Source organism: Acartia tonsa, chromosome 5 (assembly GCF_053477335.1).
Source record: "Acartia tonsa isolate MP-2025a chromosome 5, ASM5347733v1, whole genome shotgun sequence".
In the NCBI taxonomy this organism is placed as follows: domain Eukaryota; kingdom Metazoa; phylum Arthropoda; class Copepoda; order Calanoida; family Acartiidae; genus Acartia; species Acartia tonsa.
Window position 1 is genome coordinate 26126590 of NC_137264.1, and position 27102 is coordinate 26153691.

Sequence of the window (27102 nt, forward strand, 5' to 3'; positions counted from 1 at the left end):
AACATTACCTATATCTTTTTTGGACATATTACTAGTAGGGTTGGGCCGGATATCCGGTGTGGCCGGATATCCGGCCATTTTTAATATCGGGCCGGTTACCGGATATTGAAACTATCCGGCCGGATATCCGGATCTATAATTTTTTGTACTTTACATCAAAAATCTCTGCTTTTTAAAATCTTAAATGGCTCTAATTTTCTTATTATTGAAGCTAGAAGAACACTTTTTCTGACACGGCTGGTTTTTTATTAAATGAATAAGTTAGGGTACAATGTTTGGCACTTTCGATATAAGTAAATGATAATAACAAAGCCACAGAATACGATAATACCTTCAGAAAAATCGATAAAAATAGTTTTCATACTAAATTTTGGTTTTTTATATTTTTTCTAAAATGTCATGACAGAAGATGTAAAATGTCGTCTTAGTTTTTTGAAAGGATTAATCTTCTCTGAAATCTAAATTATCAAAATATTTTTTTTGGTAAATGATTATACGATATATGTCAAACATTTTATCAAAAAGAAATATTTAAAATTGTGAAGTAGAAACCTGAATAATTTTTCTTGTGGAAATAGCTTTCTGCAAATGTTGATAAACATATGTCTGCTAGCATTAAGATGTTTGTACTGTCAATACACGTTGGGTTTTATTTAAAGAATTTCTTTAAAATGTTGTTTTTACCTTGTATACCAATAACGCAATATTTGCTATCAGAAAACCCCCATACCCCCCAATCAACTAAGACTCGCCTACGGCCCGATCTTTTAGGATTGCTTTATAATTCGCATTTTTGAAAGTCTTTCAACAGTATACACAGCAAGTTCTCTATTTTATAACTAACTTTCCGAATCATATAACTAAAGCATTTGAATTGACAAAGGTTATGCTAATATTTTTCCATTCAAGTTTATTTAATATTCTAATAAATAGCGCAACCCTCCAAGTTATGGCTACTTTTCATGAACATATGATCTAAAGAATAAGCTCTGACGCAATGTCATATAAGGATATTATAATATTCATTAAAAAAATTGTTATTTTTGCATATATGTTACATTTTACAGTGTTTTGTGGCTCAAAAGAAAGACAACTAAAATTTATTTCATATTATATAGTTTAAATTGCATAAGATAACCTAGAAATAGTAAAAAAGTCCCTTTCTTTTTTTGTCGTAAAACAGAAATTAACAAAGATTTTTATTAAAAAACACCTTAGTGTAAAAATTAAAAATTTTAAATATGGTCACAAAAAGATTCAATTAGTTTATTAAATGTTTCATTTTCAGCAAATGACGATTAATCTCTATTACAAAGAATAAAGTGTAAAAAGATATTCTCGTTTTAATTTTAAGCAACTTAAAATGCATTTTAATACCTTTTAATGATTTATTTTTTAAAACATCATTTTATAAAATGTTATTGATTTTTAAAGTTATATATTAGAATGTTTTTAAAGAGGACTATCCACGAACGAGAGCACATGATTCTAAGTACCTTCCAGCATTGATCCTAAGTATTTTCTTTCAGAATATAATAGGACACCATGTATTATTAATATATTGACGAGAAAATTTATGTTTCACCATGTTTTTTTAGGTATTTTAATTGATTTTGAAAACTTTTATGAAGCAAATTCTTTTAATAAAATGGATATTTGATGTTACATATGCGAATACTCGTGTTATATAGATTGTAAATTAATCCATATTAGCATTAATTTAAACATACATATGAGATATAGTAAATGTGCTTTTGACTTTTTTTAATTTTTATCATTTGACAACATGGACAATTAAAGACACCCCGAACTCAACAAAACGTTTGATAGAATTTTAACGAAAAATGGTGGACATTTTTTTTCTTTTCTTCAACTTGAAGTGGTGAAACATAAATTTTCTCGTCAATATATTAATTATTGATAGTGACCTATTATATTCTGAAAGAAAATACTCAGGATCAATGCTGGAAGGTACTTAGAATCACGTGCTCTTGTTCGTGGATAGTCCTCTTTTGTTAACATTTTGTTTTAAATGTAGAAAATTGGTAATTCTAAACATTCAAAAAATGATTTTATTAAATTATCATCACTTAAATTGCATGTTTGATGAAATTTTCAACTGATAATTCAAGAAAAATCGTTTAAGTTTTATTATATTTTACTTTGAAATGTTAAAAAATATAATTATTGTCAAAAATGTGGAAGTTATACTTTCCTCAAAAAAAGACCTAAAACATGCAAATTAACACGTGTAATGAGATTTTTTTTCTTTCAGGTTTAATTTTAAGTAATTATTGATATTTTTTGTAAAAAGGATTTTATATAAAAAGTTTTAAACTCGAGTTATGTAGTGGTTCTAAAAAAGGTTGCGAATTTATGCAATTTTCTTGCAAAAAAAATTTTCTAGGATTTTAAAAATAGCAAAGGGTGTTATTAGACGTACTTACAGATACAATTGCTAAGTCATTTTGGCCAAACACTAAAATAAAGTTTTGACATCTGAGGGTCTAACCGTGCTGAATAAGTTTAACTTTATGTAAATTTATATAAGATTTCTGAAGAAATTTTTTTTTACTACTTTAATATCTGGTAATTTTGCCGGTTATCCGGCCGGATATCCGGTTATTTGGCCGGATAACCGGATATCCGGCATTTGAAATCAGCCGGATATCCGGTATCCGGCCAAAAAAGTATCCGGCCCAACCCTAGTTACTAGTAACACTTTTTTAATTTCTAGATTTCACTGAAAACTACCAAAATCGTCTGAAAACAGTTATCAACAGCCAAAAGTATATGTTATAGATATAGCATGTAACATTTCTCGGGGTAGGTTTTTAAACTTTTTATGGGGGTGTTGAGCTCAAAAATACTACCAATAATAGTGGGGGCCCATCGACATGGACGCTGGGTTACCCTGATGCCATATTGATCGGCCTTTCTATTTCTAGAGAGTATTAATAAGCTTGGCACCCATAAAAACTTACCCAACACATAAACAGCTATGTCTTAAACTTTTACTTATATCTGTTGGTAACTGTTCACAGCCAATTTCAGCTGTTTAACAACTAAATCAATACTGAAATATTCAATATTTTGTTATCCTTCAATAGTCCCAAAAAGTGCTTACAGCTGAGTCTTTAACAAAAGCTTACTGCACAGCTGCAGCTGTTACCCAGCAACCATATGGATGGGCCACCACTATTTTTGGTAGTTTTTTTGAGCTTAGCACCTATAAAAACCTACCCCTAGACACGTCACAATCCCTATCTACTCATTCTACTCTTGGCCGCTCCCAGCTGAGCTGCAGCTGTTACCCAGCTGCCATATGGATGGGCTGATACTATTTTTGGTAGCATTTTTGAGCTCAGCACCCATAAAACCCTACCCCTAGACATGACACAAGCCCTATGTACTTATTCTACTCCTGGCCGCTCCCAGCTGAGCTGCAGCTGTTACCCAGCCGGCATATGGATGGGCCTACACTATTTTTGGTAGTATTTTTGAGGTCAACACCCATAAAAACATACCCCTAGACACCTCACAAGCCTTATCTACTCATTCTACTCTTGGCCGCTCACAGCTGAGCTGCAGCTGTTACCCAGCTGCCATATGGATGGGCGGCCACTAATTTTGGTAGTATTTTTGAGCTCAGCAGCCATAAAAAAACCTACCCCTAGATATGTCACAAGCTATATCTACCCTTCATACTCTTGGCAGCTCCCAGCCGTTTTCAGCCGGTTCTAGCCGTTTAGCAGCTGGTTCTAGAAATTTAAAAAATGGTTATTGCTATCATTTACCATGAATTTAACCAAAAATATGTTTTTAAAAGTTGATACCTACGTAATTAATGATGAATTTGCTCTGAAAATGGGCAAAAAACGGCTAAACGGCTGAGCTGCCAGCCGCCAGCCGTTACTTTTCTAACTTTTTGTTCAATTTAGGGAAAATAGGCCTACCAAGGATTACTCATGCAAAGTTTCAGATCGAAATTCGAATTCTAAGTGCCATTTAATCACTGATTACGAGATGGTTGCATTTAGTACCTAAATGAAAATGGATTCCTAAAATATTTTTCTTACATTTAGTTGAATACATACTTTCTTCTCATTTTCATTATAACAACAAAAATGTTAGTTTTTTCCACAAAAAAATATTTCTTTGGGGGTCACACGCATAAAACAATCAGTTTTAATTATAATTTAGTTTATTTTAAAGCCTTTTATTTAACATTTCTTTTTAACCTACAAAATAAACGGTTTAAACCTATAAAACCCGTTTTTTTGCGGATTGGATCTGGTTTTTATTTAAAACAAGGATGACAACATCCATAAGTAGCGAAGCTCAAAAATTATTAAACGACATCTGGAAAAAAATGATCTATAGAGTATGTCATATATATAGAATATTGACTTTATTAATTCTTAAAAATTTCAGCCGTTTATCTTAAACAGGAGTCAAGAAAATCACAAAAACTTGAAAAACAAGGAATCGATCTAGCACCTCAACCAATAGGAATATTTTAATTAAACTTAGTCAATCCCTGAAAATTTCAGCCGCCTATCTTGATTAAGATTCGCAGAAATCATGAAAACTCATAAATCTAGGAATCGATCTAGCACCCCAATTTATATACAAATTTTAATGAAAATTAGTGAAAATATGTCGAATATGAATTTATTTAATCCCCAAAAATTTCAGTTGTCTGTCTTAAAAAGGAAAAACGTAAAAATATAGGAATCGATCAAGCAACCCAATTAACAGACAGATGTACAAAACAATTTAAAGTTTAGATGAGCATATGTTATAGGAATCTGCACTAAAAATTTTAGCTGTCTATCTTTTATAGGAGCTGAGAAAATCACGTTTTCCTCAATTCATTAATTACGGACAGACGGACGGACATTAGTAATTATAGAGTAGCTTCGCTTCTATAAACCCTGCTAAACTCCCTAGCTTCTAGAACCTTTTATGTTAGTAATGTATGCCTGGATAAATCTCCCCCAGCTGCCAGCCAGGCAGACACACCAAAGTCAGCTATCTGAATTTGTCCATCTGATCCAAGCAAAATATTACCGGCCTATAATAGAATACTATAGATTGGAGTATACTGAATTTCATATTTAAAGATGTTTTGTATAGGTATTAACTCATTGTTTAATAACAAAAATTTATTTATCAAAAGAGGCAATTAAAAAAATATTTTTCATGTTGAACACTGAAAATAAGAACCCCAAAAACGAGAAACAAAGAAGGTACAATTAAATCAACTATATTAATTCAGTTTAGTTACTTGTGTCCCTCAAAAAAAGAAACCATAAAACATACATACAGAGCTTCATTGAAAAAAAACAATCAACGTTAAGCAAGTTTTATGGTATTAACTGATACCTGTTCAATATACCTATTTTTTTTTTATGATAACAATGATTATTATGAAAATACCTTGATATCACGATGAATATGGCCATTGTTATGAAGATAGTCCAAACCTCGAAGTACATCTTTCAGAACTGTTGCTATTGTCACTTCGTCCAAAACACCACCCTAAACAATTTTATATTCACAGCAAGAAAATCAATGTCAGGATTAAAGTTGTCGACCCGAATCCGGAATCCGCCCAATTTTTGGCCAATTTTGGAATCCAAATCCGAAATCCGTTTTTAATAGCGGATTCGGATTCTTAATTGGTAGTTTAAAATTAGCGTCTTGAGTTTTTTCTTTCAACTCCCCCTTTTTGAAGGCAAAGATTTTCATCATTATACATACCTAATATCTTTTTGTGGTATTTATACCACGGAAAACAGACGGTAAATAGTTAGTTATAGAGTAGCAATACTTCATATATCAATAATAAACACTTTGAATATTCACTTACTGTATTCCAATTATATCTATGTTTAAATCAGATTAGGTTAGGTATATTAAGATAGTTAATAACTGGGTAAAGCTATGATCAATAAACAGATATATAACGAGCTTCTAAAACTCGGAGCTCGTTATAATCTCTTGGTGACAACCTGGCTAGTAAGTCTTATAGTTTTCACTGTGTAAGACTTGCAAAACGCAACTGAAGCTTGATCTTCTTTATTCAAACTTCTTGCTTATTTCATTTATAATAGCTTTGTATATGTATATAAATCAAAGATCATTATAATACACATGGAGTCAACTCTACAATTCTGTCATTACGACATTTAAAATCAGGTTCGATTCTCGGAAGTGAATTATAGAGAACACCAAAAACATTGATTTTATAAGGACCTATGTAGCACTTTAATTTTTTTAAATAGCCCTTTAAAATATTGCTAGAATCCGGAATCCGACAAAAATAAGAATTCGGAATCCGCAAGAATCCGCCATTTTTTGGACGGATTTTTGTAAGAATCCGAACCCGGTCCAAAAATTTGACGGATTGCCATCCCTAGTCAGTATACACCATTGATGCAATGATTTTAAAATGATGACAAAGTATTTTTTTCTTTATTTACTAAGTATATTTGCGATTACTTTTATTTTATGAAATCTTCCAATTTTTAATATGTACAAAACGGCCTGCTTAATTGCTTCAAGATCCATGTCAGATCTATATAGGAAATAAATGTCTATAAACGAGCTCAAGTTTTCCAAGGAATATATGATTAAAACTCATAGTGCTCCAATAATCCATAATAAACTCTCATTGCCCAGAACGATAAGATCCATTATTTTACTTTATTAAAAATAAATTCATTTTTTTCATTTCATGTTGCTATTTACCTTATATTGATGTATTTAATTTCTAATCATAAAAAAGGAAATTTAAATTTATAATATGATAAATTTAAGAAAACTATGTTTTAAAAGAATTCGATTGTGGCGACATTTTGTGTGTTCAAATATTAAACTAAAATTGTAATCATCATCATTAACCCTTTGGTGATGGTAATGTAAAGAAAAAAATATAATTTAAAAAAATCTTTTAAAAATCATTGAAATTATTAAATATTTACTTTCTTTTAGATAGTAATGCCGGGTGAGGAAAATAGATTTATTGAGAAATAGATATGGATATAGAAAACTAGCCAATAGGGAGATAATTATATCGAGCCAACTCTAGTTTAATATATTGGTAAGCTTGAAATTACTGCATTGACTTCGGGCATAATTCTAACAATATTTCATTACTTTTATTTTCGCTTTCAACTATGACCCCCATAGTTTAATTCTGTTTAATTCAATAAGCATTTCTTACTTTACCTTACAATCCTGGGTTTTCATCTTGTGTTTAATTATGTCTAACAATGATCCGACTTCCAAAAGTCTAAAATAAAACTTGTATGGTCATATTACATTATTATAGTAGGCTGTTCTTGGCATTTTTATTAGAGGGATGTGTAGAGGGATAGACAAGGAAAAAAATTAAAAACCCTCCTGGTAACTATACAAAGCTCTCCTTAAATGAAGAACTCAATCAGTTCATTAGTAAGTGAGATTTTAACGGGCAAACAAATCTACTACATTAATGTATGTAGAATATACGTAGATATTATAACAGGAGAAAAATTGTCGTCAATTTAGGTTGCAATTTCTCATCGCTTTTATTGGTCGGGCCGTTCATCAAGTAGTAGGAGAGGGGATGGAGCAGAGGGAGATGAAGGAAATCGTTATTTAAGCCCGCTACAGAATGAACTTTATAATAGAACATGATAATCTGGTGTAAGATCCAAGTAATAATTTATCCATTACTGCATTATATATCAGGTTATAGGATAGTTTGCAAGAAGAAAATGTCAATAATATGAATGTCCAACCTGAGAACGAGCCAGAGCTCTTCTTTGACTACAAAAGATGTGTAATATCTCACTACATTCTCATGATTACATGATGACATAGCCTAAATATAAGATGTATAATATCTCACTATATTCTCATGATTACATGATGACATAGCCTAAATATAAGATGTATAATATCTCACTATATTCTCATGATTACATGATGACATAGCCTAAATATAAGATGTATAATATCTCACTATATTCTCATGATTACATGATGACATAGCCTAAATATAAGATGTATAATATCTCACTATATTCTCATGATTACATGATGACATAGCCTAAATATAAGATGTATAATATCTCACTATATTCTCATGATTACATGATGACATAGCCTAAATATAAGATGTATAATATCTCACTATATTCTCATGATTACATGATGACATAGCCTAAATATATGATGTATAATATCTCACTATATTCTCATGATTACATGATGACATAGCCTAAATATAAGATATATTATATCTCATTTGTATATGACTTATGAGAGGGAATTCAGTGGTTGAGATGAAGGGCCTTTACTTTTAGTAAAAGATGGTTCAAGTCTTCCCACTGCCAACCTTCATTACGCCTCAAATGTGAGAACGACGCCAGATTAAGTGGTCGTAATAGTTATTAATAAAACTTGTACAAAGCTTGACGATGTTTAAAACTGTCTGTCTGTCTGTCTGTCCGTCCGTCTATCTGCAGCTTAAGATTTCAGTAAACACTAAACCAATTTGGCTCTACTCTTCAGGAAATATACCTACTGGTCCTGTGATGGTTTTAAGCTAAAAAGAGGATGGTCGACAAAACACTCGACCCCCCCCCCCCAATTTTTTTTACTTTTCTTTAAAAATTTAAAATACAAAAAAATGGGTTGTCGAAATCTATACACCCCCTCCTCAAGTGCCCCTAGAGGCCTTTAGGAGGCGTAGCCGCTAGTAAAAATATACGATGTCAATCATACCTGAATCTCTTTGAGTAATTCATCCATGCTTGTATTCCACTTTTCAAGATTAATTCTTTTTATGGCACATTTCTCATTTCTGGGGACACACAAAGCTGCCTGAACCACAGCAGTTGCACCAACACCAATCACTTCTTTCAGTTCATAATCCTTAGCCTGAACACATATTATATTCACAAATCATGTCACCACTAGCTCATTTTAAAGTTAAACTTCCTAAATATTATTAAAGGGATAGTTCCTTCTAGATTAGTTCAACGTTCATAGAAAAGTACTGTAATACAATGTAATTCGTGGAGGTTAGTTAATAAAACTAAGGAATAAACAATGCAACATTATTATTTCAAACAAAAGTAAATAAGATAGTACACAGGCTGCGCAATTAAAAGTGCATTATGCATGAAAAGTTTTGAGATTTTAAAAAACTTTGCTATAGGTATACGTAGTTGTTCTTATCATTTATAAATGTGAATAATTTCCTGGTTAGGCCAAGCAGAGCTTGGTCCACCTCCATCAGCCTCGCGTGCTTCAGCCATTTTTATTCCAGTCTAGTAGAGACCTTTGGTGGCGGTGAAACACACTAAAATCTGGAAATAGGGATGCTGTATGCAATGCATAGCCTGCGCCATGTTGTACAAATATGCCATTCTTTCAGAACATATCAAATGAGAATAATCTGTGTGCTTTAAGTGGATTATTTACTCTCTATAATTTATTTCCTTTTCAGCTTTCTTAAAAACCCCAAAGAAGTTGTATCAACTTTTTTTTTTATAGCTAGCCGGTCCTTTTAGTAAGTAGTAGATGTAAAATTTTTCATAGAATTCAGATATGCAATCGGTTTTTTTGTAGACCTCTTATTTTTTAAGTAATTTAAGTTTAAAAAAAAAAATTAAGTCGATTTTAAGGTACTAAAATGCAACAAAAAAAAGAAAGAAAATGGCCATTATGAACAAAAATAGTAAGATCTTTAATTTGACACCTTACTTTTTCAATTCTGTCAGGTAATTATTGAAAAAATCGATTTTTTTAAACCCACGAGAATAAAAACTTTGAACTCAATTTATCATTTCACAAGTAAAAAAATATGGGTTCATATATACCTTTAGAATCAGAAAAATATTACGAATCCATTGTAAGCAAAATTGAAAAAAAAAGTTTACAATATAGTATATAAACTACAATAAAAGGAATTATATGAAAATATCATATTATATTGTACAGGCAACGTCTTAACTCTTGAATTGACTATAAAAATGGGAAGGGGGTATAGAGGGGGTAAAGAGGGGGTAAAAAAGGGAAGACGATAGTGTTGCCAGAACAAAAAATACAATTGGCCATTTTTATATTTTTTTATTTTTTTACTTTTTTTCAATTTTGCTTACAATGGATTCGTAATATTTTTCTGATTCTAAAGGTATATATGAACCCATGTTTTTTATGTCTGTTTGAGAAAATATTTAGGTCTAAAGTTTTTATTAAACCGAGGTTAAAAAAATAGATTTTTTCAATAATTACTCAACAGAATTTTAAAAGTAAGGTGTCAAATTAAAGATCTTACTATTTTTGTTCTTACTGGCCATTTTCTTCTTTTATTTTGTGCGTTTTAGTACCTTAAAACCGACTTAATAATTTTTTTAAAAAACTTAAATTACTTAAAAAATAAGAGGTCTACAAAAAAACCGATTGCATATCTGAATTCTATGAAAAATTTTACATCTACTACTTACTAAAAGAACCGGCTAGCTATAAACAAAAAAGTTGATACACCTTCTTTCTAAATTAAAGATGACACACATATATTCTTATTATTTTATGAATATGAGAATAAATGTTAGGTAATAACTGGGTAGATAGGTGTACAAAATTTTTAACAAGACATTGCAAATAATAATCACAAGAAAATTTCATATTTATAGGCAAACATTTTTAAATAAATTCAATACAGATTTTTTTTTATTGGCATTTTTTACCACAGGAATTTCTATTTGTTTTTAGGGAATGGTTTTTAAAGAAGGATGACAACATCCATTAGGGTGGGTTCATATCGGAATTAGACAAAGCGGGGATATGCAACAGATAAAATTAACCTTAAAAATATTTCTGACCGAAAAAGAATTTTAAAAAATTGACTTTTAGAACACGACCACTTAAAAATATAATTTATTACTTATTAGTATGCAAAGACGACATTCAAAAAAAATTTTGAATCAGAACTATGGCTTCATGGTGCTCCCTGGAAAGGCCTTGAGGAGCTGAATCAGGAACTTTTGTCCGTTTCAAAATATCTCGTTCCTAGCCTTAGAAATCACTAAAAAACCAAAATTTTTTAAGGTTTATTGAGAATTGTCCAATTTGTAGAGGTTTTTTAGATTTTCTCAGGCTAGGAACGAGATTTTTTGAAACGGACAAAAGTTCCTGACTCAGCTCCTCAAGGCATTTCCAGGGAGCACCATGAAGCCATAGTTCTGATTCAATAAATTTTTGACTCCCATTTACAAATAGCTATACAATTGAATGTCTGGTCGTCAGCGGTTTTAAGACTTAGGATAAATTTTAAATCATCCAGAGGTGTATTATATCTATATAAATTGAGTGCAGATCCCCGCTTTGGCCTCAGAAAAAAAATGTCCAAAATCGACCCACCCTAACATCCATCCATAAGTAGCGAAGTAAAAAAATAATACGGACAAGAGGATTTAAAAAGCAGTTTTTGAAAATCTGACCACAACACCAAAGATATGGGGAAAATATAAAAATAGCCCAAAACAGCCGAACTGCCATTTATGTTTCATAATTAATTAGGTATGCTCCTTTATAATAGAAATGGTGCCAACCTTCTATCTTAAATAGGAGCCAAGAAAATCACGTTTCTTACATCTTACAGACGGACATTTAGAATTATAGAGTAGCCTCACTACTAAAAATACCAAGGTACTTATTTAAATATGAAAAAAATTGCATACATGTAATTCCAAAGAAAGCAGGTAAAAGGCGTCATAAATAATTGTAATTTAAACAAATATATATCTCAAAATTTTTATATTTTTGTTTGTTACTGAAGAAAAATTGGAGTGAAATGCAAATAATTGCCATCCAGTGTTTTTTTTATTATTTTTTTGAGGTTTGCGTAAGATTTAAGAATTGTAGTAAAATATGTATAAAAAATGAGCTGATATTACATTTTATCATATACGATGATCTTAAGTATAAAATATTTGGATCAACTGCAGTTCACGGTAAAATATTCCTGGTAACGAATATTTCCAAAAATCTATGAATTTAAAAGACGTACTTAACGTACAAATCATGCCTACACACTGTTTTAAGCGGCATAATAAGGCCTACAAATAATCTGGAACAGCCATAAATCAATAATGCATAATTATCTCGCAGTGCAGAGAAATGCGCGAAAAAGACCTATTTTATGCGCTTTTTCTTCAGTGAAGCTTTCCCTTTGCAATAGCATCATTGGATCTTGGCTATTCCAGATTTTTTGTAGACCTTCTTATGCCGCTTAAAATGGTGTGCGGGTATGATCTGTACGTTCAGCCGTTTGGCAGCTAGCAGCCTTTAAAATTCATAGATTTTTGGAAATATTCGTTACCAGGAATATTTTACCGTGAACTGCAGTTGATCCAAATATTTTTAAAATTCGAATGACGCTTTTTGTCTGCTTGATCCTCTGGAATAAAAATGAAATAAAAACATTCAAGTGCAGGACAATATACAAACATGTATCCATAGATATGGTTAAATGTAATTTTACAGTTTTCACTATTAAACTCTTTATTAGACTAATTGGAACTTAACAATAGAAAAAAATAACTTAATAAGGAACCAAAATCAATATTAAATCTACAAAAATTAACTTAACAAAGTTTTGCAAATATAGCATTTTATCCTTCACCAAAAATATTTGGTCTTTTTGCTATTTACATTTGAAGCAAAATAAATAACAGTCTTAATTTAAATAACAACCTCTTATAGAAGTATTTAAATTAGAAGTAATGCATTGGTAATCTTAACTAATAGATAATTTTAGAAATAACTACCTAATTTAGAATAAAATGAGTAATAATAGGTTTAAATAAAAAAAAATCATATAAAAAGCTACCTAAATTGGATCAGGTTGGGAAAAGAAACGGTTTTTTAAAATCTTTATAGAAAACCAGCAGCTAAACTGTAGAACATTCAACTATTTGAGACTATAAAGTAGTTTAAAAATATATTCGTTTGTATTCCAGACTTGATCCAGATATTTTTTTCAAAACAAAATTACACAATATTTACAATATTTTCACTGTAATAAACGATCACAGTTTTAACTTCAGAAACCTCTTAAAAACAATCTTTTTCTACACATGTTAATTGTATGGTTATTTTAGCTTCTAATATTTATATTGTATTAAAGTTTTATTTTGCCATGATATTTTAGTAAATTAGATCTCCGTTAATCTGGAAGTTTTACAAATACTACTAAGTTTTATTTTCCCCCCTATTTCCTATAAAAAGGGAAAAAATTTTTATGTAAATTTCCTGTATTATTTTTATAGTATATTGATCAAACCATGTGAAGTATAAAATTTCTTTACACTAAATAATTGAGAGCATTTGTAAACTGTCTCAAAGACATAACTTAAATTCTTTAGTTTCTAAGCTAAATAAATAAAATACTTTACATCTACAAAAAATTAAATAAAAAAATCTAATAATAAGAATAAATAGTTAAACCTAAATTGGATGTGGTAATTATAAAATAAACTCCCCAACCATAAAGTGACTTTGTATTAAATATATTAATATTTTCTTTTTTTAAGTATTATTAACACATTGTATCCTAAATGTCATGCTGTTCATTTTTTAACAGCCAAAAAGTCGTTATTTTTTATAAATACCATATCCCAAATATCCCTGAGAACATAACGCAAAAAAAGTAAACATTTATATACAAAATAATAGAAATATTAAAATGAAACTCCTAAATAAAGATATTAAGCTGCCGGGGCGCCGTTGTATAACTCCTCCAGCTTATTGCAGGATGGTGTGGGGTATTTCTGGGCTTTCTTAAACAAGGTCTGACTTCCACTGTATCGAGCCTAGGTAAACAATGCCAATAGTACCACGCTAATCTTTTAATAGGATTTTTTTTTAGAAGAGGAGGGGGGTTGGCTTGATTTGTGATTAAGTATGTAAAAATCATACATGTAAATAGAGGAATCAATTTTCGACAATAAGATAGTTTTGACTACCTAAATATAATGATAATTCTTTTTTTCATTACGGGACGGGTGACATTTAATAACACATTTATTTTTCGGTCCACTCGAAATAAACTTTACTCTCCTAGTTTTCTATATTTTAATGTAGTCCTGTTTTTTTGGCCCATGCAGAAGCATTATTTCAGTCACTTGAATCACACTCAAATTAAATAACTTTTCGACTTTTAAAGTTGAATTCTCTATGAATTTGTTAAGGTAATTTAGTGCAAAAGCTTAATAACTGTTTTTACCTGCCAAAGAAGATTTTCCCTAGAGCTTTTCTCCTGAAAACATCGACTCCGAAGATGACTAAACATTTTTATTATTCATATTATATGCCAATAAATTAGCGTTGGTTTTTTTCAAGCACAAAGTGATTTTTACAAAGATAGGACCTATATTGTAAAGGAGAACCATCATCATGGTACGGCAGTTAGAATGATCCTTTTGTAGACAGACGCACGTACAATAAATTTCCCTTCAATTTTTACAACGTTAACAAGGACAATTTTGGTATTGTAAAAAATTTGTTTTTAGAATGAATAATAAATTTTCCTGACGTATTCGTCTTCCACTTGTTTCTCTAGTCTTCGTAGGCTTCCAGTAAAGTCCTAAAAATAGTTTTTCAGTGTCAACAAAGCTACTCTATAAAGCTTCTATAATCTATAAACTTCAGTATAAATAGTTGCTAGATGTTTTCTATTTCTTAATCTTAAACGAGCGAGATTTCATGCTACTTTTCAAAAGCAATAGCATAATTATAAGTTAAATAAAATAAGAATCCTTAATTTTCTTTAAAATATTAGAAAAAAGGAATAATAAAAAAAATCAATGATAATCGATACTTAACAAATGAGTCGGGCAAACAAACATGGACATGTACATAGTGACTGTGCTTTGAATATCAAAGTAACAGAAAATTATTTTAAAATCCGAACAAACCTTTTATAAAACTATGTCGTTAAATAAGGATTTTTGAAATCAATGTCGTAATTAATAGATGTTGAATTAATCATTATTTCAAAAATCATGGTATAAGGACATATGATCTACATCACGTAAAAAAGAAAAAATATCTTTAGCATTGATGCAAAGAATTAATTTATGGTTCGGCGCTTACTAAATAGTAATAAACATTAAACTTTTAATTCAATAGGATAATTTTAACACGCCTAAAAAAAATATCGGACCGATCCTTATTAAAGAAAATCTTTGTGTTTAAAAATGAATCTTACTATTTGCATACATTAATTCTATTAACATATCCGCCCGCATTTATGGGAAAAGGATAAATATCATAGAAAATAAATATTTAGAATCGAACAAAAAGTTGGAAAAGTAACGGCTGGCGGCTCAGCCGTTTAGCCGTTTTTTGCCTATTTTCAGGGCAAACTCATCATTAATTACGAAAGAATTAACTTTTTAAAACATATTTTTGGTTTAATTCATGTTAAATGATAGCAATAACCTTTTTTTAAATTTCTAGTACCAACAGCTACCGGCCAGAAAATTTCAGAAAAACCTTTCGCCATCCTTCTTCCAAAAAACCCTTTTTTTTAAACAAGACCCATCTTTTCAATCAATTTCTTTTTTAGCACATTTCTGCAGTTTCAAGATCTACTAAGAAACCTCATCATCTAGTTTGTAAAAATATCTTATTACTGAATACTTCCTTAAACCCAAAACAACTGTGTGCATTTGCACATTTTTATAAAAAATACAGTTAACATTTATAGAGAAATATTTTTCATGTTTCATCACAAAAAGAACACATTTTTGGTTATTTTATTTCAGAAGAACATCAAATCTTCCTCTATTATAACCCAACCAAATCAGTTAACTATAAAGCCTAAACATTTTTCTCATCACCCAGGATACCAGGAATAACTGCACCAATTTTTTTTAACAGATTTCAAAATTCAAATCTCCCATCCACATTTAAGGACAAACATAAATCCATAACCTTTCTCCCCCCCCCCCCCCACTCCTACCACATTTTTTTCTCCTCCCAGTTTTTTCTTTCTCCTCCTTCAATTAAACTCACCTGTCTAAAACTCCGCCTATTTCCTAACCATCCAAAAAATTCCTTTAACAAATTAATTTGCCCCGCCCCCTGATGAACTCAAACAAGACCAAAAATTATTCCCTACCCCTCCTCATAGAAAGTCATGTTTTAATCTCTTTTTTCAAACTTCTTCAGTTGTCATTTAGATTTTCTGGTGATCAGGTTCAAATAAATTTGTGACATTGTTTTATATGATTTTATGTTTAATATCTTGATCATATTTGCTGTTATCTAATGTCTCAACCCTATATTTTTTTAGACAAATGAATTGAAAATGATTGCTAAAATCAAAATATATCTTGATGCCTTAGAATAGTGTCATTTTTTTTTAAAATAGGTTGAAAAACATACTAACTTTAAAATATTAATAATTTATCAAGTATTTGATAATAACTAAACAAAATTTTAAACCATTAATATTAAGAAATGTCATAAAAGTTTTACTGCTACAATAAATACGCTAGAAAATCCACAAACAAAAACAAAACTTGGAATTTATGCAATATAACAATATATATTTCCGTGAAAGCTGATGCTTTTTTAAATAATACAAAATACGAACTGAAATATTACTTTAACAATTTAATTGACAAAAAAATAATAGCTTTGTGTCCAGAATAGGTAAATAACAAACAGTCATATAAAACAGACTTTAAGACATCCTAATAGACAAGAGAATAATAGTCGAATAATAGTCGTAGTCAACAGAAATCCGATAGAAAACAGCGAGGTATAGCCAACAATCGAAATAAATCTAAAATAATATTTGGGAGCAGATAAAAAGTAGTCAATTCTTTTGTGTGTTGCCCCCAAACGACATCTAAAAATCACGTATAGATTTTGTGTTTTATCGAATTAATTTTGTTGTTGGGATACAAATCACGAGAAAACTTTATTGAAAGATAAAAACTAAATGCCTTTTTTACAAAATGCATAACAAAATAAAGATTCTTCACGGTTATTACAATTTAACTTGAACTCAATGAACTTAGGACTAGAAATAAATAAATTAAAACTAAAGTGAGAGGATTCAGGTTACAAAAGAATAGAAAGATAAGAAATATTTTATGCTAATCTTCATGGGAACAGGGATGGGTAAATAAAAGATCAAAATAAATTCCCTAAAACTACATAAATAATTTAAATTCTGTCTTTGTTAAGCAGGTTAAATTACAGAAAATATCTTTTGATGATGATAAATTTAGACTTTCTTCACAGGAATAAAAAAATAATTTTTAGTACTAAACTGTTTTTTTATCTCTGATAATCCTTAAGCTGTTATAGTTAGCCGAGGAGGGTCAAACAAATAAAATATTTACGAAAGAAAAACGTAAAAACATTAAGCCAATAGAAAAAAGCACATAAGGATAAACAAAAATGGATTGAAGATTTGTTAAGTCTTATTTCTGATTTAAACATATTGTGTCGCGAAACAGCCAGGCAAACGAAATTGAGATATTTTGTTGCATAGCAAAAGCATAATTGGGGTATATAAAGGGTTGTAATGTTTAAATCTTTCTCAGTTTGCTTTCTCGTTCAGGGTAATACGTATTAATTTATTGTTTTTCAAAAAGCAAAAAAAAAATAATTTGAATATTGGAAGGCTTAATTGAGATGTTTTAGTTTTGATTGATTTAAATTATTTTCTTTAGGAAAGTATTCAGTATTTTTTAGAAGCTTCTATAAGGTAGACAAATTTCTGGTAGTGACAAGTCAGGTAAATAGTTAGAGTAGGGGAAATATAATTCTAAAAATAGCATGCAAACAATAAAGAAAAAAATGCAGAATTTAAAATATTTAATTATTTGTTTAACATTTAAATGTAATCTTTAACATACAATTAATGTCAAACACGAAAACAATACTTACGACAGCAAATATTGTTTGAATAAAATTAAAGAACTGCTTTATCTCTAAAACTATACAATAAAAATACATACAGGGTTCGGCCATTAAATGTAATATATGTAGGGGGCGGGGTTTTAATGCAACCATCTCGTAATCAATGATTAATTCGAATTTCGATCTGAAATTTTTAAAATCAATGATGAATTTGCCCTGAAAATAGGCAAAAAACGGCTAAACGGCTGAGCTGCCAGCCGTTACTTTTCCAACTTTTTGTTCGATTTAGGGAAAATAGACCTATCAAGGATTACTCATGTAAAATTTCAGATCGAAATTCGAATGGTAAGTGCCATTTATTCACTGATCACGAGATGGTTGCAATACCCTCCCCCCCCTTACGTAGGAATCAACTTTTTAAAACATATTTTTGGTTTAATACATGTTAAATGATAGCAATAACCATTTTTTAAATCTCTAGTACCAACAGCTACCGGCTAGAACCGTTTGATAGGGTTTTTGAGCGACAAAAAGTATTTTGTGGAGATAGGTTTCGTGACTAATTTGCTCTTAAGATAGCCCAAAAATAGCAAAACGGCTGAGCTGCCAGCCGTTACTGTAACTTTTCCAACTTTTTGTTCGATTTAGGGAAAATAGACCTACCAAGGATTATTCATGCAAAATTTCAGATCAAAATTCGAATTCTAAGTGCCATTTAATCATTGATTACGAGATAGTTGCATTAAAAAAAAACTTTTTCTATAAGGGGGGGGGGGGGAAGAATGCACACTTATAGAAAATGAAGATTCAGTATCAAATTTTGGCCTAGCCGTTTTGGCTTGTTTTTATAGTTATCAACCGAATTCTTTTTGTAAACTCTCTTATATGATTGGATCTACCTGTAAAATTTAAATATTGAATTTTGGATCTTTTCTTCTAGGGGCTAGTTGCCCCACAAGCTCCTTGAAGAAAAGTCCCAAAATTAAATTTTTAAAATTTTACAGGTAGATCCAATCATATAAGAGAGTTTACAAAAAGAATCAGGTTGATAACTATAAAAACAAGCCCAAACAGCCATGCCAAAATTTGATACTGAATTTTCATTTCCTGTAAGTGTACAAACTTCCCCCCACCCCCCCTAAAAAATTGACGAGTAAAAATAGAGCCGTAGCGATACCTAACTTTTTACAATGAATCAGAAGTATAACCAGTTTATTAATCAAAGATTTAAAGCTATAAATTTTCTCTTAATTATTCATGATAAATATTAGAAAAGGGGATAATAGTATAAATCTACATTTAAGTAGAACAATCTTAAAATATAATAAGGAAAACAATATGTACAAAGTCAGTGGACTGAGGTCTTAATAAAATAGTTCAAGTATTTTTCAAAAAAACGCGCGGCTAGAGCTAACTACACATGTGAGAACACACTTCTTTGTAGAAAATATATTTCGCTTTATTCAAGCCTTCTCAATTCTATAAAATAATAACCATATTTGCAAAAATTCTTAAGAAAACAACAAGCTTCATACTAGTTAAAATTAATATAAGTTTAACAAAAAACAAGTTAAAAATATAAGTATTTTTTTTCTTCAAAGAATCATTAGAAAAGTCGATCAGTCACATGCATAATTTTGAAAATATACTATAATAAAATGGATTATTTTTAAAAATCCATTAGATTGTAGGTAAACTATTAGGTATAATTCTATCTTATGTTGACAAAAGCTGATGTTTTAATTCTTGTTCCTATTTTATGACACAAATCTTATCATATAAATCTAAAACTTACAATTTCCTACAATTTTTATAATAAGATAATCAATGTTTACAAACCTGCCCTTGTAGGGCCTTATTTCATTAGGACGACGCACGTGGAAGGAAAGTAGGGGATCCAAATTAAAAAAAAATATTTTGTTGGGGCATCGCTCAGCCTATACGTCAACATTACCCCTTTCATCAATTAACAATAAGAAATTATGCAAAATTCATAAAGGTATAAAGGTAGCTATGCATGTGCATTTAAAATTTTTTTTATTAATATAGGTGATCTTGGATAAGATAATGAGAACTCTCCCTCTTAAAACCAACATAAACAAAGGGAGACATTTTTGCTCGCATTTTCCGAAAAGATGTGTGTTTTATGACTTTAAAATAGGAGTGTCAGGTGAAAAAATTGGGAAAATTTTTTAAATTTTTTTTTGTCTCAATGATTCATAAAAATTCGGCGGTTGGGCCGCCGTTTTTTTTCACAAATCCACGTTATACCCATTAATGCAACTGCCCTGCCATATTTTAGAGTTCTACTTCAGTTTTAAAGACTCAAAACTCACACCTTTACGGAAAACCCGCGCAAAAAAATGTTTCCCTTTTTGAGCGTTTGAGGAAAATTGTAAACCTCCTTGAAAAAAAATACCTAAAATAAATAAAATCTTACTTGATGAAAAGTATCCTTGACGAAATAGTTGACCTTTAGATTTGATGTTATTCTCTGCACATTGTACTGAAAAAGATTATGTGTATATAACTTATTTTCCCTTTTTTTTCAAGTGTACTTTATTAGTTCAAATGTTTTGAAAGAAAACGGGATAGTTTGGACTGCTCTTGAAGATACATGTTATTAATTTCTTTTGGAGATTCTCATGAAAGAGGACTATCCACGAACCAGAGCAAGTGATACTAAGCATCTTCCAGTGTTGGCCTATAGTATATTTTTTAGTGAATATACTAGCTTTATGTTTAATATTTGCTTTATCACCTAAAAAGTTAGGTTTCACCATGGTTTTATTTAGTGATGGCAATCCGTCGAATTTTTGGGCCGGATTCCGGATTCTTAAAGAATCCGTCAAAAAAAGTGGCGGATTCCTTGCGGATTCCAGATTCTTATTTTTGGCGGATTCCGGATTCTGATTCCGGATTCTAGCAATATTTTAAAAGGATTTTTTTAAATTAAAAATTAAGTGCTACATATGTCCTAAAAAAAAATGTTCTTGGTGTTCTCTATAATTCCGGATCCGGATTGCCAACCCTAGTTTTATAGGAAAAAAGTTTGAAATGTAAAGCAATTTTTAAAGCAATATTATCAAAAGCTTTGTTGAGTTCAAAGGACAAAATAAAATAACACTGCAGAAATGCAGAAAAAATATACATTTTTAATCACAATAATTTATTTTGTGTCAAAAATTTTAAACAACAGTTTGAACTCATCAAAACATTTGATGATATTGCACCAAATAATGCTTAACATTTCAAAGTTTTTTTCATATAAAACCATGGTGAAACCTAACTTTTTAGTCGATAAAGCAAATATTAAACATAAACCTAGTATATTTACTAAAAAATATATGCTGGAAGATGCATAGAATCACTTGCTCTTGTCTGTGGATAGTACTCTTTTGCATCTAGTTTTACTCTGTGTCTTATAGTCATTTATGTTGTAGAGGAGGTAGCTTTTCTATAAAACGAATGTTCTTGGATGCTATTATAGATGTATGTCTACTTGGTAATATTAAAGTTGCCACAAAAACTGAGATTCTACCTTAACACTCATAATGTCTATCTATTTTTAAGTGCTATATTTTCCTATGAATGTAGAATGCAATGCGGATGATTGTTTGTAACAATCTTTATCATAGAGAGGAAAATTAAGAGCAGCATGCTTGCTAAAATAATTCCTACAATATAAATAGAAACCCTTACCTTATGACTAAGATCAAATGAGTAGATAGGATCACTGACAAAGAGACTAGAGAATAGAGAAACTAATAGAAGGATGAGGACTGGTACCAGCTGGAACAGAGCAGACAGGTTGGCACCCTAAATAAATAAGTATGTCTAAACGATCGCATATTTTCTCAGCTGTATAGGTATAACTAATAATCCCAAAAATTTATTTTCCTCATGAATAGTAACAAGATATAATGTGTGTCCAGAAGGATCTCGCTAACCGCGGAACCATTATGTTTCTCCTTCACAGTGTAGCTTCTCAAGATCCAGGAAATTATGGTTTCTAAATATTTTGTGGGAGGGTATCAACACCCTCTTAAGAGAAATTGTATCCAGAAAAAATTACCTCTCCAAATTTTTCTCTTTTTCTCCAAGTCATATCATGTGTATGTTTAAATACTAGTCATAGTGTGTATGTGTGTACCGTGTATGATTGTGTATGTATGTGTGTCCTGAGTATGTGTTGTCAACTTATTGATGTTAATCTGATCCACTGGACCCGAGACCAGCCCACTGATATCTATAATACAAAGTAGAACGATGTCTGTCTGTGTGTTTGTGTATTTGTGTGTTTGTCTGTTTGTTTGTAGCGAAGGATCTCGCTAACCGCTGAACCGATCGGGTTCTCCTTTACAGGGTAGCTTCTCATAGTTCCCGGGAAGGTTTATAACTATTTTCTTGGGGGGTGGGACACCCCTAACCCCCTCAAAAATGAAAAATACCGCCCCCCCCCCCAAAAAAAAAAATCTAAAATACGAAAAATTGGTTTGATCAAACCTCTTGGGGCAAAGCCCCTAGAGGCTAGGGGCGAAGCCGCTAGTGTTTTATAATATAGTCTCGTTAATATTGATTTAATACATTTTGTTTTGTTTGAGATCTATCTTTATGTTGTGTTTATTAATATGCAATCAAAGAACTATATTTCTTTTTTAATTACTATTTTATTTATTGCAGATTAATTTTCATGTTTTTTGTTATTCCTTTAAATGAGGTTTTGATCTATATTTTATAATTTCATATTAGAACAATGAGTGGATACCGGTTCGATTACTAGACTTGCGCGTAGAGACACAGAGACAAAGGTCTCCCAATAAAGGTACCTCAAATACTGGTTTATCCCTGTGTGTGTGTGTCCTGTGTTGTGTATTACTATGTGTGTGCGTGTGTGTGTATACTAACCTGTGATTCTTCATAGTGAGTGTGTGTATCCTGTGTATGACTATGTATGTGAGTGTGTGTGTATACTAACCTGTGATTCTTCATAGTGTACTGTATGTATGTGTGTGTGTATACTAACCTGTGATTCTACATAGTTTGTATGTGTGTCCTGTGTATAACTATGTGTGTGTGTATGACTGTGTGTAAACTAACCTGATTCTTCATAGTGTGTATGTGTGTGTGTGTATACTAACCTGTGATTCTTCATAGTGTGTATGTGTGTATACTAACCTGTGATTCTTCATAGTGTGTGTGTGTATCCTGTGTATGACTATGGTTGCTGTAGTGCGTTCCTGGTCTATGCCATCTACCACCACGTCTTACATACACTAAAATTAAATTAAATTTATAGATTTAAAAAAGGATGACAACAATCATAAGAAGCGAAGCATTAAAATATTGATCAACAAACAGACAAAGTTAGAGAGCAGATGTTCAGATGTCAAGCGAAAAGAAAAGTGAGAATATGCTAAACGAAACCTTTATAATAAAAAATGTTTTATGTCTTTTAGAGCATGAATGACATTAATACGGATAAAACAATGAAAATACTAGATACGCAAAGTCCATAGGAATCTTCACTGAAAAAGTTTAAGCTGACTGACTTCTGACGGACGGACGGACAGACAAAAATAAATTGAAGTAGCGTCGCTAAAAAATTATACAATATTTTAAAAACATATCCATGAAGTAGTTTAACTAAAGTGAAAGTTAGAGAGTCACTATCCATTACACCAAAATAAAAGAATGTGCATCTGTCTCTGTGTATGTCCAGTGGACTCATCATTTCCCAATTTTTATTGACCAATGACAATTTTTAAGTTATTTGAAGGAGGAATATTAGACTCTCTTACCCCCATTTTAAGGTCAGTCAATAGGTATTAAAAAAAAAAAATTGTGGAAAAAAAGTTTTTTCTGTTTTGATTTTTAAGATGAAAGGCTTTATTTTGTGGGGTGAAAGTTATGCTGAACAATGCACGTCTTCTCTGTAAATTGTTTGTATTATCTGTGGATATATCAGTAATACTCTAAAGTACATTTTAAATACAAAGATAAACTTATGAAATTTTGCATAAAGATTAATATGACTACTGTACTAAGAGTAAGCATCAATACTTAGTATGTCGTTTTTACTTTCATTAAGGATGTTGTCATCTTTGTTCATTAAATGAACTATCAAATTATTCGTCTAACCATGAACACAAATATCTACTTCAAGAAACACTCTTTAATATTGGCTCAATATTTTAAACTAAAAGTTTAATGTACCGAATGTAAATATTTACAAAAATTTTCCTTTTAAATATATTCAATGACACAAACTTGATTTACATAATTGAGAACTAAGTACTCAAATTTCAACAAAAACTTTTGTCTATTTGAAAATACAAAGAGAGGGATAGGTTTCTTATAGAATCCGTAAAGGTGTGTGTTTTAAGGCTTAAAAATAGTAGTAGAACGATAATATTCACTAAATATGTGTATTTCTTATTGAAAAGAACTATACCTAGACAAAATTTTTATCGTTCTACTACTGTTTTTTACTTATAACACATAACCTTTACGGATTTTACCAGAAACCTACCCCTCTCTTTGTTCGTATTGAGTAATTTAGTTAACAAACAAACAGAATAAAATTTTTTAATCTTCTTTTTTTTTTTGGGGGGGGGGGGGTAGTAGTCATACTAGCCGTTTGCCGTTACTTTTCCAACTTTTTGTTTAATTTAGAGAAAATAGACCTACCAAGGATTTCTCGTGCCAAGCTTTTATAACGAAATTCGGATTCTAAGTGCCATTTGCGCATTGATTACGAGATGGTCCCCTCCCCCTTTTTTATTATTAGAAACTTCCAATTGTTGTGTACCTGAAGATCCTGGCATGCCTCCTCCAAAGAACATGTTAAATATTTCTTCAGCAGTCATATCACCCTAATCAAAATATGAAAAGTTACAAGAAAATATTCGGAGAAAAGAAAAGTTTGGGTTTGTAGAGAAATTCACCTGTCAAATGTTTTTTTGTTTAAAATCCATATAAGTTAATGATAAAGATTGTCCGATGACAAGTGATCTATATAAGGTTTTTAACAGAAAAAAAGATTGTTAATAATATTAAGAAAGAAAAAAGACTAGGTAAGTATCCCTCATGTTTATTTTGAGTACATGACAAAGAAGTTATTTTGAAATTAATAGGGTGAGGCGGGGCTGAACCAGTAATTTTTTCGGTTTTTTGGGAAAACAATGGGGTAAATATTAATATTTTTAAATGGGACAAAGACCATTAGAAAGCTTACGGAAAGGACTATCAGGTCCAAAAAGGACGTTATCCTAGGACTTTTAGAAGTTTGTCATAATTGGACTCAAAGAAATTACCGATAAATGCCCCACGGTGGGGCATTGTGGGTAACGTCTTTTCAACCTAAAAAAAATCGATGAAAAACGGCCAAACGGCCAGTCAAACATAAATAATCATAATTAGTATAGGTTATAGGGATTATCCACAAAAATTTTCATAAAGATCGGATTATTCCTTCTATGTCAAAAATCATTTTTTATAAAAGACGAGAAATTTCGATTTTTTTTCTAACAAAAATTTTATTTTTTTTTATAAAAAAAACTATGTTCTGTTCACTTTTTGGCCTAATTCTTAAAAAGCCCATATTGAACTTTAGATTTTACCAAAGAAAACCTGAAAAATGATCTTTAAATCAAAGGGATAGTTCTACGAAGTGTATTTAAAGAGTTAAGGTACTTAGAGTAGTGAACTTTTATATGTCTTAGTAGAATATATTAGGCATTGGATAGATATGATTAAATGTTAAAGAATTTTTAACATTGACCAGACCAAACTTTTTTTATTTGACAATCCTATTATATAAAGTAACTAGCGGCTTCGCCCCTAGCCTCTAGGGGCTTTGCCCCAAGAGATGGTAAAAAAAGTGTAAGGTGAAATTTGTAAAAAAAAAATATTCCACAAAGGAAATCTTCCACAAAGGAAATCTTCTACAAAGGACCAAGGATATTTCTTACAAATATTTTTTTGTTTTTTGAGGGCTTAAAAATAGCTTAAAACCACCACAGGACCAATAGGTATATACCCTGAAGAGTAGAATCCAATCGGTTCAGTGGTTACCGAGATCTTAAGGGACAGACAGACGGACAGACATCAAGCTACTTTGTATTATAGATAAGCTTTTTTTGTCTGTAGCGAAGGATCTCACTCACCACCCAAACGATATGGTTCTCCTTTACAATGAAGCATCTTTTAAGTTCCGGGATGGTTTTAGACTATTTTATGTTTATGTAAAAAAAATCCTGAGTATGGTTTTAAGCTATTTGTCTTCCCTTACACATAACTTCGAATAAATAGCCCCTAGATGCTAGGGTCACAGCAGCTAGTATCTAAAATAGTTAAAGTGATTTGCCACATAAATCACATGAGAATGGTCTATTTTTTTCCAAATATGTATAGTCAAAACACCAATATCAGAGAATCTTTTTCCACATATTTCACAAGAGTTATAAAAAAATTGAACAGGGGTTCCCCTTGGGACAAGTCACTTAAAAAACATAAAAAATAACGTCCGGTTCATTATAGGACAGGTTTTCAATAGATTCTTTTAAAAAAAAAACAAAGAAAATCGTCCAGTTTACTTACAATATACACATTATCTCACGCAGAAATACCAACTAACCATACAACATATATATATATATCTATAATACAAAGTAGCTTGATGTCTGTCCGTCTGTCCGTCTGTCCGTCTGTCTGTCTGTCTGTCTGTCTGTCCCTTAAGATCTCGGTAACCACTGAACCGAATGGATTCTACTCTTCAGGGTATATACCTACTGGTCCTGTGGTGGTTTTAGGCTATTTTCTTGGGGGGTGGGACACCCCCAACCCCCCCAAAAAACAAAAAAATCCCCCCCCCCAATTTTTTTTTTTTTTTTTTTTTTGCAGAAGATTTCCTAGGTCCTTTATTTTATTTTTGCAGAAGATTTCCTAGGTCCTTTATTTTTTTTTGCAGAAGATTTCCTATGTCCTTTATTTTTTTTGCAGAAGATTTCCTTGGTCCTTTTATGAATTTCACCTCAATTTTTTTTTGATCACCTCTTGGGGCAAAGCCCCTAGAGGCTAGGGGCGAAGCCGCTAGTATATATATAAAGACCATTCTCATGTAATTTATGTTGCAAAATCACTAACTTTTTTAGATAT

The 27102-nt window shown here is 30.9% G+C and overlaps 1 protein-coding gene across 13 annotated transcripts in view; it reads right to left on the minus strand.

Annotated features, from left to right (window-relative positions):
• Positions 1-27102, minus strand: part of fray (oxidative stress responsive kinase frayed) — a 47740-nt gene that overhangs the window by 12830 nt on the left and 7808 nt on the right. For 2 of the 13 annotated variants that reach the window (XR_013879708.1, XR_013879697.1), the window contains exons 8-18: positions 24755-24818; positions 23122-23219; positions 21646-21762; positions 20384-20449; positions 14592-14647; positions 14288-14345; positions 13674-13874; positions 13458-13509; positions 12831-13166; positions 10546-12562; positions 9365-9509 (exon numbers count right to left, since the gene is read on the minus strand). Coding sequence is in view for 1 of the 13 variants with exons in the window: in XM_080161014.1 (XP_080017140.1) it covers positions 4986-5077; positions 5443-5544; positions 7237-7300; positions 7791-7873; positions 8779-8933; positions 9257-9314 (554 nt within the window). In the remaining 12 variants the exon portion in view is untranslated. Of the gene's footprint in view, positions 1-4985; positions 5078-5442; positions 5545-7236; positions 7301-7790; positions 7874-8778; positions 8934-9256; positions 9510-10545; positions 12763-12830; positions 13167-13457; positions 13559-13673; positions 13875-14287; positions 14346-14591; positions 14648-20383; positions 20450-21645; positions 21763-23121; positions 23220-24754; positions 24819-27102 lie in introns of those variants that run through there. The other 11 variants (XR_013879701.1, XR_013879700.1, XR_013879705.1 and 8 more) reach the window with 11 other exon arrangements.